Source organism: Ipomoea triloba, chromosome 4 (genome assembly GCF_003576645.1).
Source record: "Ipomoea triloba cultivar NCNSP0323 chromosome 4, ASM357664v1".
NCBI classification, from domain to species: domain Eukaryota; kingdom Viridiplantae; phylum Streptophyta; class Magnoliopsida; order Solanales; family Convolvulaceae; genus Ipomoea; species Ipomoea triloba.
Genome location: NC_044919.1, coordinates 278,383 through 290,855, shown reverse-complemented (window position 1 = coordinate 290,855; position 12,473 = coordinate 278,383). Strand labels below are relative to the sequence as shown.

Below are 12,473 nucleotides of genomic sequence, written 5' to 3'. Positions count from 1 at the left end.
TAGTCCACTCTACTGCTTTTACATGCATTTTTAAATCTCTGGTTAAAATTTAATGTGGGTTTATAATAACTTTAATATTAAAATGCCTTTGGAAAAAATAATGACAGTTACATTGGGATGATTGCATTACTCTTCTTGGGCTTGCATTACTCTTCTTCTTTTAAAAGATTGAATTCTTAATCCAAGGCCTCCCTGCCTCGCCCGACAAAGCATTTGATCAGCCACCCTAACTGCTCCAATGGTTGCCCCTAACACATCCTAAGCCTTCAATTGGGAGGGCAATGAGGGGAGAAACCTCTTTGGTCAACTACGGATTGTCTTACAATATACTATGTCACCTTATTATGCTCTCTAAAGATATGATCAAATCTTAGTTTAATTACCAATTTCTCACTAGTAGCCTTGCAACAATGAATCAAGTTGTATAGTTACCCATTAGGCACTTCCTCACTCTGACGAATAATATATTTTATAAGTTAACATAATATACTTTATGTGTTTTTGGACCATTGATATGTCGTTTATACACAACACCATTGATATGTCGTTTATACCGTTGTGTGGACTACGGTCTATGTGCACTTGAAAGCTGAGCCTAGCCGAAATGGGTGTATTGGGCTTGTGGACTAATGCTCAGATAGCCTAAATTTTTATCAGGCCGACAATTAGTAAATCGTATTAAATCTCGGGCTGTCGGCCCATTAAGGAAAAAAAAAAGAAAAAAAGAGACTAAATTATGGTTGGAACATCTCTATCAGATCGCCTAGGAAAACTTATCAAAGACATCACCATGTAGTCCACGTCAACTGGGTCCCACATTTCGCAAACCATCGGCTATCCTAGTCACTGGGTAAACTCATGTGCTTGTAGACACGTCACTCTGTCGGTAAAGGCCACCACGTCAGACCATTGTCCCTTTCTCTCTCTCTCTCCACCGTGATGAGCGCTTTGTACCTCCATACCCTTTATCACTATTCAACGGCCTTGATTTCCCGTGATGAACACACGTCCTCCCCCAAAGAAAAAAAAAATTATTATTATTATTTTCACTTGCATTATCATGCTACGCAATAATAATAAAAATAATAATAAAGATTAATGAATCGATGCGTACATAAAAAGGTTAGGCGGACATGTATGTGAAAGGTCGTGAGGATGAGCTGGCTTAGGAAACAGGGTGGGGCCCGCGGCTGCTGAAATGGTTGTCGATGAGACACGTCGAATCATGGGCCAAAAATGCACCGACATCAGCAAAAGCTGTAACGGGGCCCACATGAGCATGTAAGTGTAGAGATGCTTTCCCTTTCATCGTTGGCAGTTGGATTGTAAAGCGTGGCTCGTTCTCCTCCGCTGGATTGGGTCTGTATTGGCCGTAGATCACTCTAAATTATAAGTACGACCCGGCGGCCGATATTGCTACTGCCCTTCCTAAAAATTATTTTAGCAGATCCCTGGGCTTACACGTGGACATGTGGTACTAGGGATATAGATGAGAATGATTGAAGATAAAATAAGAGAGAAGATTATAAGGTGATATGGAGGAGTTGGACCCACAATTTAAGGAGAAAATCTGATAATCATTGTAAATCTTTAAGTGTAGGCAATATGTATTTTATGGAAGACGTAAATATCTCAAGGGATTCCCCAAGCTTAGTCACTAGATGCGGTGGTGTTCTTCGTAGCAGTACTATCCGACGGAAGGAGAACTCTGGGCGCTTTATGTCGGTCTCAGATGGGCTTGGGCTGTTGGAAAGAAAAAAACTCATGTCTTCAGTGATTCTCAATGCGTAGTGGATTAGCTTGCCAATGGTCCTGAACTGATAGGACCATGTGCAAGCATTGTGCAAGCCTGCATGCGGCTGAATAAAGATTGTCAAATCACTATTAACTTTACTCCTTTGTGAGTAAAATGAAGTTGCAAACCGGTTGGCAAAGGTTGCTCATTGCAAGAACAAATATTGGATTGAATTCAACATTCTCTCGGTAGAACTTAGAGACATCCTCACATGAAAAGAGTTAGGATGACACCTGACAAAGGTGGATCATAATTGTTCTCGGGTCTCTCCCTCCTTTTTTCTAAAAAAAAAATATCTCAATGGATATTCCACTAATATGTATATAATGAATAATTGGGAGTTTGGGAGAGTTTGCCTTAATTATTTTATTTTAAATACATGCTAACTAAAAGTGGTGCGATGGTCAATAAACTAAACTATAGATAAATTAAAAGAGGGATGCATGAAACTTGACACCTTCATCCTACGAGTTAATGCCCAAAATAGTCCTCCGACTATGGCCTTTTCTTAATTTAGTGCCTTGACTTTTAATTGCACCCAAAGTGGTCCCCAGACTATTCAATTTCAAGCCAAAAAGGTCATCCGTTAGATTTAGAGTCAAATGGGTGTTAAAATGAGGGGTAAAAAGGGTAATTCAAGTGTTGGTATGTAGTTTAAAGCTTCTTCGCCTGCTTCTTGACGGAGTCCTTGCGGATCGACACCTTGCTTGCACACTTGGCGATCCCAGCGAATAGGCAGTCAGCAAATAAAACACAGAGCATCAAAAAGAGTACCGTTTCTTCATTATGACAGTGAAGGCCAAAGAGCCTAAGATTTTATTTGTAAATTCTTAGGGAACCCCACATCCTTTGATCTGAAGGAAAGGAGAAGGAGAAAGCTGTATCAATTTATTTCATAATCTTCACAAGACCAATTTATTAATCATCATCTTTTTACCTGTCAATGTGTCATTTCCATTCACAGTTTGGAGCAGAACACAAGTAAAACCTCCAGCCTGTAAAGCACTATCTTTGGTGTAAAGAATCTGAAATGGTTTCTCTTCTGAACACAGACATATATCCTGTACTATATTTGCATTTCATTCATGTTTTTTTTTTTGATTTTTTGGTGCTTTTCAGTTGGGTAAATTCCTAAGCAAACGAAGGGCCCGGGTCCAATGAGACCTCTGTGAGAGCACGATCCTCCTCAAAACCGGGACTGCTCCTGCTGCTATGATAGCCGCGTGGTTTTCGCTGTCCATGCTTAGATTATACAGAATTGCTAGCCCCGCGTCCACAGCCCGCTCGGTCCCGTTCTCTATGAGCTTCACCAGCGAGAAGATTCCCTCCTCGGCAGAGACGGCCCGGGTGGAGTCCACCACTCCTTTGGATATAATCCTGTTCAGTTCCACGACTGCAGCCTCTTGTACCTCGGGTGAAAACGAGGTTTTCATCTGGTCTACCAGCCTCGGGATCGTCTCGTAGAGAGTCACCTCAGCTCTATGTTGATCGGGTTCTCGAAGCCGGGCCGAATAGAGAGCTGAGTTTGACAAGGCATGCAGCGACCCAATCTTTGTGGTAAAGAGGGATGTCGGACTTGAGGACCCCTCGCAGCAGTTTAGTGAAGTGGTATGCGTCTATTGTATGCCGAAAATGCTCAAAGTCCAGTAGTTTCGTTAGAAGGTGAGATGCTGCAGATATAGCATAACCAGCTTCTTCAATTTCGAGGGCATGTAGTTCCGGTTTCTGGCCATCAAAATCTGCCTCTGCTAATAAAAGCAGAAGACGAGATAAACTTCATATGCATTAAGCTAATAGTTCTATCAAAAAACTTGTATTCTCAAGAAGTTTTTCAGGTCACGAAAAATTGAGAAACAGAAATGATGAAAGCATTCTCTGATGATCGAAAGTCATGCACAAGTATCTTATACCTTTCAAGGATTCCTGCTTAAAAACAACATCTAAACCGGATTCTATGTCAATAGAGATTATCTTTTCAGTGCATGGTTCAACAACTGAAACAAACTCGAGGATGTAAGCAACTTTTCTCTGCACATCCGGGGATGATGTCTTCAAGATATCAATGAGACGAGTGAGAACCGCAGAATCCAGAACATCAACCGCGTTGGTAGTTTTCAAGCTACAAGAACAGGAATATTCAAAGGGTTAACATATGCAGATAACCAGACATATATATATATATTACATGCCAATGAAACAATTGTGAAAATCAACAAGTTGGCATATACATATACAGGTAAATATTATAAAACCTTGTAGTTGATACAGCTTTCTCCTTCTCCTTTCCTCCAGGTCCCATGCTTCAAGCCACCGGAACGAGAACTTCGCCGTAGCAGCACCATAGTCGCCGGTCTCTTGTAGTCGAGAGATGAAAACGAGAGACAGAGGGCGTTGGTTTCTACGAACAAGGGGAAAGAGACGCAAACGAGATGAAAATATACATATATACTTACGGTCAAAGGTCAAAACCACAAACAATATAAATTGTCTGTTTTGCCCTTCTACTTAACGGCGTATTCACGCCAAAACTAACGGAGACCAAATTGGCTTAAAATTGAATAGTGTGGGGACCACTTTGGGTGCAATTAAAAGTCAAGGCACTAAATTAAGAAAAGGCCATAGTCGGAGGACCATTTTGGGCATTAACTCTTCATCCTACCATGTAAATTTTTAGCTGCTAGTATTCTCATAGCATAGGTAACACATTTGCTATAACTGAAAGGAAAATGATAAATGTACTACAAAGATCATGTATCTCAATCTCATTGAAAAAGACAGATGAAAAGAAAGTAATAAAAATTGTAACTCATATTTTTTGAATGAATCAAATAATGACATGTTCGCAGAGAGTAGAAAATGAAATAAAATGTGGGAGTATGTGTAGTGTTACTATAACTTAAACTTTATTTAAAAATACAAAATCTCTAATAAGTGTATTTATTTATTAATATCATAAAGTTGTATTATTACTATTTAAATGTAAATAATGTTTCCATGTAAATTATAATTTGTACGAATAAATATAAAAACAATATAAATCATCATAATATATAATTAATAACATCTTATCATTATTAATAGTAAACAGATAATAAAAAATAAAGAGCATCACGCTTAGCTAATGCATATAAAGTGATCAATCAATAATTTACATTTTTGTTTATAGGAGCGCCCACTAAGAAAAATTGTCACTTGCTGCGCCAACAAATACGACTTGGCATTAGTCCGTCACTTTAGCCTCAATCAATCGCCAATGCCCTTACATTAACGTGGAAGTGCTACTATTGAACATTGACTTTTTATGATTTAGACAATTAATGGGAAGTGATTAGTGATGGGAAAGCGCCCTCGCCCCCCTCCCCACCAATTTTTTTTTTAAGAAAAAAAAAAAAAAAGGAAAAACACACTCAAGATAATAGTTCTACAGTTGAAAATCAGTATATAAAATTCACTTTCTCTTAAGATTAGAGTTTTTTGTGTGTATAAAAGTGTACATTTTGGTGTTGATTGTTGAAGTCGAGCAAGCTCGATTACTATTTTTCATGGACTTGGGTTGATTAATTGGGTTCAGGATATAGTTTAGTGAAACTGAGATATCTAAAAAAATATATTTAAGTCACGTTATGTTTTATTTGCTATTGGTGATGTTTATTTAATCAACAATCCCAAAATAAAACCATATGCTTTATCTTAAGCGTAGCTAAAAATATAAATACTAGAGGATAAGCACATATAAAAGGTACTTGGTCATTCGAATGAAGCAGGAATATTGTGTATATAGATTGGCCCATTCCTCTCTCTCTCTAAACAAACCATAAAGCTATGCTCTCCCTTCTCTCTAAGTCTATGGAAGAACCATTAATAAAACAGTTTCTTTTGGGTCAAATTCTAGGATGATCTTAGTATTTTACATACACTGCTATACACTTCAATACTGAGAGGAATTAATTCTTTATCAACTAGCAAAGTAACATACTATAAAATTATTAATAAGTAAACATATTAAAATTTTAAAAGTACTACGTACTAAACACGCAATACTACGACATTGTGTCTAATAATTATACTAATATATGGACATATATATTATTATGATAATTAAACTAATAATTACAATAAATCCATAAAAATAGTATATTTACAATTAAACATGGGTTATTGGATTTTTTTATATAATTATTACCATTAATGTTTTGATATATATATATATATATATATATATATATATATATATATATATATATATAATTTTATTAACTAAATGTAATAAAAAAATTTGTTTGTGCATTTCATAGGTAATTGTGCAATTATTTGCTCGAATTCAATTAATGATATCACACATTTCATCAATTGCACTATATAATATTTGTTATTATAATTTATATAATTGTATATCGATCCAAATATTTTTAAAATATTCAAATTAATCCCGTGCAACGCATGGGTGAAAATACTAGCTAGTTACTATTAATGCATTATATTATTTGTGTTGTATTTCTAGACAAAGATATCGTTTAAACGTTACAAGGGAACAAACAATGTATAAACACGTGTCTACTGGCAAATTTCCTGTAGACAAAGAATGTTGTGTATCCAGACTGACAAAGTAACGGACCTTATTACAATTAATGCATTATATTCGTGCTGCATTTCTAGACAAAGATAGCATCTAAACGTTACAAGGGGACAAACAGTGTATAAACGCGTGTGTACCGACACCTTTCTTGTAGACAAGGAATGTTGTGTATCCAAACTAGCAAAGTAGCGCACCTTCTTACAATTAATGCATGCATTATATTCGTGTTATATTTATAGACAAAGATAGCATCTAACCGTTAAAGGAGATAAACAATGTATAAACGCACGTCTACAAGCATATTTCCTCGTAATAAGGGTTATCATCGAGAATATTGTATAATTATAATAGACTCTGCGTTTATCATACATCAATAGCCGTGTCTACAAGCATATTTCCTCGTAATAAGGGTTATCAGCTAGAATATTGTATAATTATAACAGACTCTGCATGTATCATACATCAATAACCGTGTCTACAAGCATATTTCCTCGTAATAAGGGTTATCAGCGAGAATATTGTACAATTATAACAGACTCTGCGTGTATCATACATCAATTAATAACCGTGTCTACAAGCATATTTCCTCGTAATAAGGATTATCAGCGAGAATATTGTACAATTATAACAGACTCTGTGTGTATCATACATCAATAACCGTGTTTACAAGCATATTTCCTCGTAATAAAGGTTATCAACGATAATATTGTATAATTATAACAGACTCTACGTGTATCATACATCAATAACCGTGTTGATTAGTTGCGGATATTTTGAATGACAATAGATTGAATATTGTTGAAACAAATAGCATAAAGTGACTATTTTGTGATACAAATATATGTGAGTCCACTTTTAATTTAGATTGGGTCAAAGTCAACTCAGATTATTTATAATGAGACGACGAGATTGATATATTATATGCTCAAAACGGATAATGTGTGAACATGAAACGGTCGGATATTTTTCTAAGAATAATATTTTCGTAGTATTATATCCCTAACAAATATTCCAGTGTCTACAATATAGTATCGGTTTCTAAGGCATTTATTGTGTTATTTATCATGATCCTAAACCCGAATTGCTTACTTTTAGTTTTGATGCTACTCTTTTGTGTTTGAAGCAAATGTAATTAGATTTTATTTGGAACTTAGGAAACATTTCATTTAGACTTGTAGAGACTTTTACGTCATAGACTATCGTGTCGTGAAAAATATGTCGACTATGATTTCCTAATATGTTCGTTTAATAAAATTATTAAGTATTCAAATGACAAGACCATTTCGGATTTGAAATATCCTATGCAATATCGTTAAATCTTCCAATTTATTTTCTTATTATATTTTTTTTTTACATCTTTGATTGGATTAAATAAATCGTTTTCGATATGACCACGTCACCCACATTACTGGCGGTATTAGTTGGCCAGTGAGACGCCGAAGCGCGGGACGCGTAGATCGAAGCCCCATTCGCCACGTGTACGACAGAGTTGACGTTGGAATCCGCTGGTGCGATTCTCTAGGTGCCAGCTCACCCACACAACTTAGCCCCTCCCCCACCATACATACATCGTACATTGCTCTTTCCCTACACGTGTTCCGTGACGTGGATGTCGCCTTGTCTCTCCCCCTCTCTCTCTATTGTGTGTACGAGGTCCATAAACACACTTCCTCGACTTTCCTCCCTTCTCTGTTTTTCTGAGCTCTTTTCTGGAAAGAAAATTTACAGAGAAAATGTCGACCTTTTCAGACTGTTAGCTTCTTCGGAATTCCGTGTTCCGCGGAGCTTCTTCTCGAGTTTAAGGTAAATGTTTCGCGTCAAAATTCCGGGGAAATTTCTATCTTTCAATTGAATTCTCTTGGAATTTTGATTATTATTTTTTTTTTTTAGCATTTCAAATTTAAGGGCAACAGAATGTTAAAATGACTGTCGAATTAGATGATTAGCTAATTCCGTGAATTAATTTTTTTTCGAGTTAATTAAGGATAATAGGATTCGTGATTTGTGTTTGAGTTCCAGTTGTGTGTGTTCCTGGAAAACTGAAGGTGATAACTTTGTTCTTCCATACGAGGTTATCCTTGGGTTCAAAGTTTTCTTCTAGTCCGAGCTTTCTCGGTGTTAGTTGGGAGCTGCAATTGGACAATTACGCCCCTGGGTTCTACCTCTTTTTACCTTTCGTTGAATATTAAAAAGTAATTCTTTTGAAATTCTGTGTAAGAATGAGGTCTAATTACTTACAGTACATGCTTTCCAGAAAGGTCAATTTTGTAGTGAATACACAAATTATTCCCTGTTGTCCCGTTTGGATTCTCGGTATTGAACAAAGGTATCAACTTGGGGAAGTACTAGGAAAATGAGAAATAGACAAGATCGTTTGATTTAAGGAAAGGTGGTCCTTTGTGTTTACTTATCAAATGTTAAAAAGATTGTATTCCTTCATGGTCTGTGCTCTCTGGAGTTGATAACTCAGATCTGATCATCTGAATCAAGATTATCTATCTAATCATATTCTAGTCTGCAATTCTAAAAACTTATCTTTTAAGGCATTTTTCTGGTGAAGATGAATTCTTAAACCTGTAAAATTCTAATTGACTGATAGTGTGGAGTGTATGCTGAATGCGATCTGAGGAATAAATGGATCTCCTCCATTTGCAGTATTTGAAGATCGGAGTTTAGGATCTTTTGTGCTTTAATCTTCCTTAACTAGCCTAAAAGTTTCCAACTTTATGTTCTTGAAAACCCGAGATGTAACTTCAATTTATATATATGCAGTTTGTTCAGCTTGAAGTCTTCCGAACAGCTTCTTAGCTTAATTTGATTGGTGAATAAAGGGAACTTCTTCCTCTTCTATTGAGTTGCTAGAGTAGCTAGTTGGTTATTAATCATGGGAAACAGCGAGGAAGGGAAATCTTCTAAGCCCGAGAAATCATCTTCAACTACACCGGTGAGCAGAAAAATGCAAAAATAGCAGTTGTTAAAGCTATGAAACTCGCATTTATACTTGCGATAACTGTTGTGCATTTCACATTTTTTCTCCTACAACCATCGATTTATTGTCTTTCAATTATTGACAGGATCAGGGTAATGCTCAAATGTATCTTGATTGGGCAGCGATACAGGTAGATGGGACTTAAAATGTTCTTACTCTGGTGTTGTTTAGCGATTGTACGTTGTTAGTAATGTGCTATGTGTCGATCTTCAGGCCTATTATGGTCCTCGGGTTGCCATACCTCCATATTTCAACTCAGCTGTTCCGCCCGGTCATGCCCCGCACCCATACATGTGGGGGCCACCGCAGGTATTAAAACAAACTTATCATGGCAGTCAATTCTACTGTTTTGAGTCATGTGCTGTACTGTAAGTTTAATGTCTTTTAACCTATCAAAAAATCCCTTGTCTTTTTGAACAAAAGAATTATTCTAGTATTGATTACTTCTCGCTATGATCGATAATTTGTTTCAGCCTATGATGCCACCTTATGGGGCACCGTATGCAGCTATATATGCTCATGGTGGAGTTTATGCACATCCTGGAGTTCCAATTGTAAGTATGCAAATTAATTTTTAACACGGCTCATTTGTTGCCCTCGAGTTTATCATGTGCATTGATTATTTTTCCTATAATTCTAGGGGTCACATTCTCATGGTCACGAGATTCCTCCATCTGGTGCGATTAATGAAGCAACGGTAAAACCATTTGTCCTTTTAACTTTTTTATTGCCTGGTGTAATTGTCCTAGCAACTGCATTAGGCCATGTGGTATCCCATTGCTGACTGTATATCTGAGAACACTACTGATTCAATCTCTCGGTATCATTTAGGCTGCTGCTTCTATGGGTACGGATACATCTGGTAAATCTTCGGGAAATGCAGATCGAGGTTTGATGAATAAACTGAAAGGGTTTGACGGGCTTGGAATGTCAATAGGAAATGGCAATTCGGACGGTGGCAAGGGAGGAACAGACCACACACATTCCCAGAGGTTTGTGAATTAACTTGAGTAGCATAGACTTGTAAGAAATAATTTGGACAATTCGAACTAATTGGTAGTTATTGTTTGTCATAAACAGCATGGAAACTGAAGGGTCCAGTGATGGAAGTAATGCAGATACAGTAAGTGGTTTTTCTAGTACAGTCAAATAATGTTTTGTTTTGTGAATTGTGACTTTTGTCATATCTGATCATGTTCCCCCGCTATCCAGGTGGGTGAAAACACTAAGAAAAGAAGCCGGGAGACGACTCCAACTAATGGTAAGAGTTATCCTGTTCTCGATTGTTACACTTTCTACCTTCGTGTCTTTGATTCTTTAACTTCCTGACAGCTGATAAGACAACCAATGGCTATCCGACTTCTGCTGGGGAATTCAATGGAGCTTCTAAGAAAGTAACACCCATGACTATTCCTCCGATTTTACCTGGGCAAGTTATGGGAACAGTGGTTTCCCCTAACATGACAACATCACTAGATCTAAGAAGCCCTCCCAGTGCAAATCTGAAGGCCAGCCCGACTAATGTTCCACAGCTTAGCCCGCCAATGGCAACTGAAACTTGGGCCCAGGTATTCTTCCATGGCTAAATAAACTTAAAGTAGCATATGATATGAGTATTCAAATCATCTGTTGTGTTCCTTTCCATTATATGAGGTTTCTGATTTTCTATATGTATCAGAATGAGCGTGAACTAAAGCGTGAGAAGAGGAAACAGTCTAACCGGGAATCTGCTAGGAGATCAAGATTGAGAAAACAGGTAATTAAGATCTTTAATTTCTGCTGTCAAAAAAAAAAAAAAAGATCTTTAATTTCTGTCAGTCTCTCGGTTGTCTACAAGCTTTATCGTATCATGGATGATTCTTCTCCTTACATTACATTGATTTGTTCGATTCAGGCTGAGACGGAAGAGTTAGCCAAGCGGGTGCAATCGTTAACTTCTGAGAATATAAACCTTAAATCTGAGATAAACAAACTAACAGAGAACTCAGAGAAGTTGAAGCTTGAAAATGTTGCTCTTATGGTACATACAATACAAGATTGTTGTGTTTTGCATGCATATTAGATTATTATCACTGTGTTTTTGTATTGATCATATTTTAGATTAGAAGATGAAAAGATTGTGTATTGAAATTACAGGAGAGGCTGAAAGCTGAGAAACTGGGACAAATGGAAGAGATAAGTTTAGGTAAGATTGATGAGAAGAAGAGGCTGCAACCGGTGGCTACAGCCGACCTACTTGCACGAGTCAACAACTCGGATTCTGTAGATAGAAATGGCGAGGAAGGTGAAGTGTACGACAGCAACAGCTCCCGAACGAAACTCCATCAGCTCCTCGATACAAGCCCGAGAACTGATGCAGTGGCAGCTAGGTGATTAAAGCCGCCCGCATCTGTTAAGTTGTCAGCCATTTCCAGTGTTGAAACTTGATGATCATGTGATTTTGGCATATTAATGAGTCCAAAATTACTGCTAGCTAACTGTTAGAAACCAAAAAACAAAAAAGGTGCAGATACCTAATTGTAATTTGTACTGTTAAACCTCGGCAGACTGTAACTCAGCTTTTTGGCTCTCCAGAGTGCCTTACTGGCCATGATAGGAGCTGTAAATCGGAAAACTATCTCTGAAAACTTTGACTTAAGAAATGTAATGACATGAAGGGGTGTGAGCTATTCCTTGACATTGCCTATAATAAGTTAACTCTTTATATTCTTTGGTTACCTGTCTAATATCGAGCGCTTTGTGACCCTAATCGAAAGGACTTGCACTTATCTAGCACCAAGGGCAATAGATAGCTTAACTTGCATCTTAACCAGTATTAAGCAAGTCAATAAGCAGTTCTCATCAAAAATTAAAATTAAAATTAAAATCTTGTAGTTATTAAGTTAAATGTTCCCATTTGGATAGCAAGTAAAAGCTACTCCCTTCTTTCATCATTGTATCAGTCCAACACGAAACCATCAACAACACCTCGACTGAGTAATCAGTCAGGAGACAAAATGTGAACTCACTTGATTACTGATTTTTTTTTCAAAAATACTTTTACTAAAGATCGAACCCACCCCTTCTACATGGGAGTGCAAGATCATTAGCAGCTAGATTACTAATTCGTCCAA

At 37.0% G+C, this 12,473-nt stretch overlaps 1 protein-coding gene across 1 annotated transcript; it reads left to right on the top strand.

The window, feature by feature from the left end:
* The first annotated feature begins 8,021 nt into the window (after positions 1 to 8,021).
* LOC116017380 (transcriptional activator TAF-1-like) lies at positions 8,022 to 12,044 on the top strand. Its single transcript, XM_031257960.1, has 13 exons — positions 8,022 to 8,174; positions 9,144 to 9,315; positions 9,446 to 9,490; positions 9,574 to 9,669; positions 9,834 to 9,914; positions 10,001 to 10,057; positions 10,192 to 10,352; positions 10,441 to 10,483; positions 10,573 to 10,621; positions 10,693 to 10,928; positions 11,039 to 11,116; positions 11,255 to 11,380; positions 11,497 to 12,044. The coding sequence occupies exons 2-13, from the start codon at positions 9,256 to 9,258 to the stop codon at positions 11,731 to 11,733; spliced, it is 1,269 nt and encodes a 422-aa protein (XP_031113820.1). The 5' UTR covers positions 8,022 to 8,174; positions 9,144 to 9,255; the 3' UTR covers positions 11,734 to 12,044.
* Positions 12,045 to 12,473: the final 429 nt, after the last annotated feature.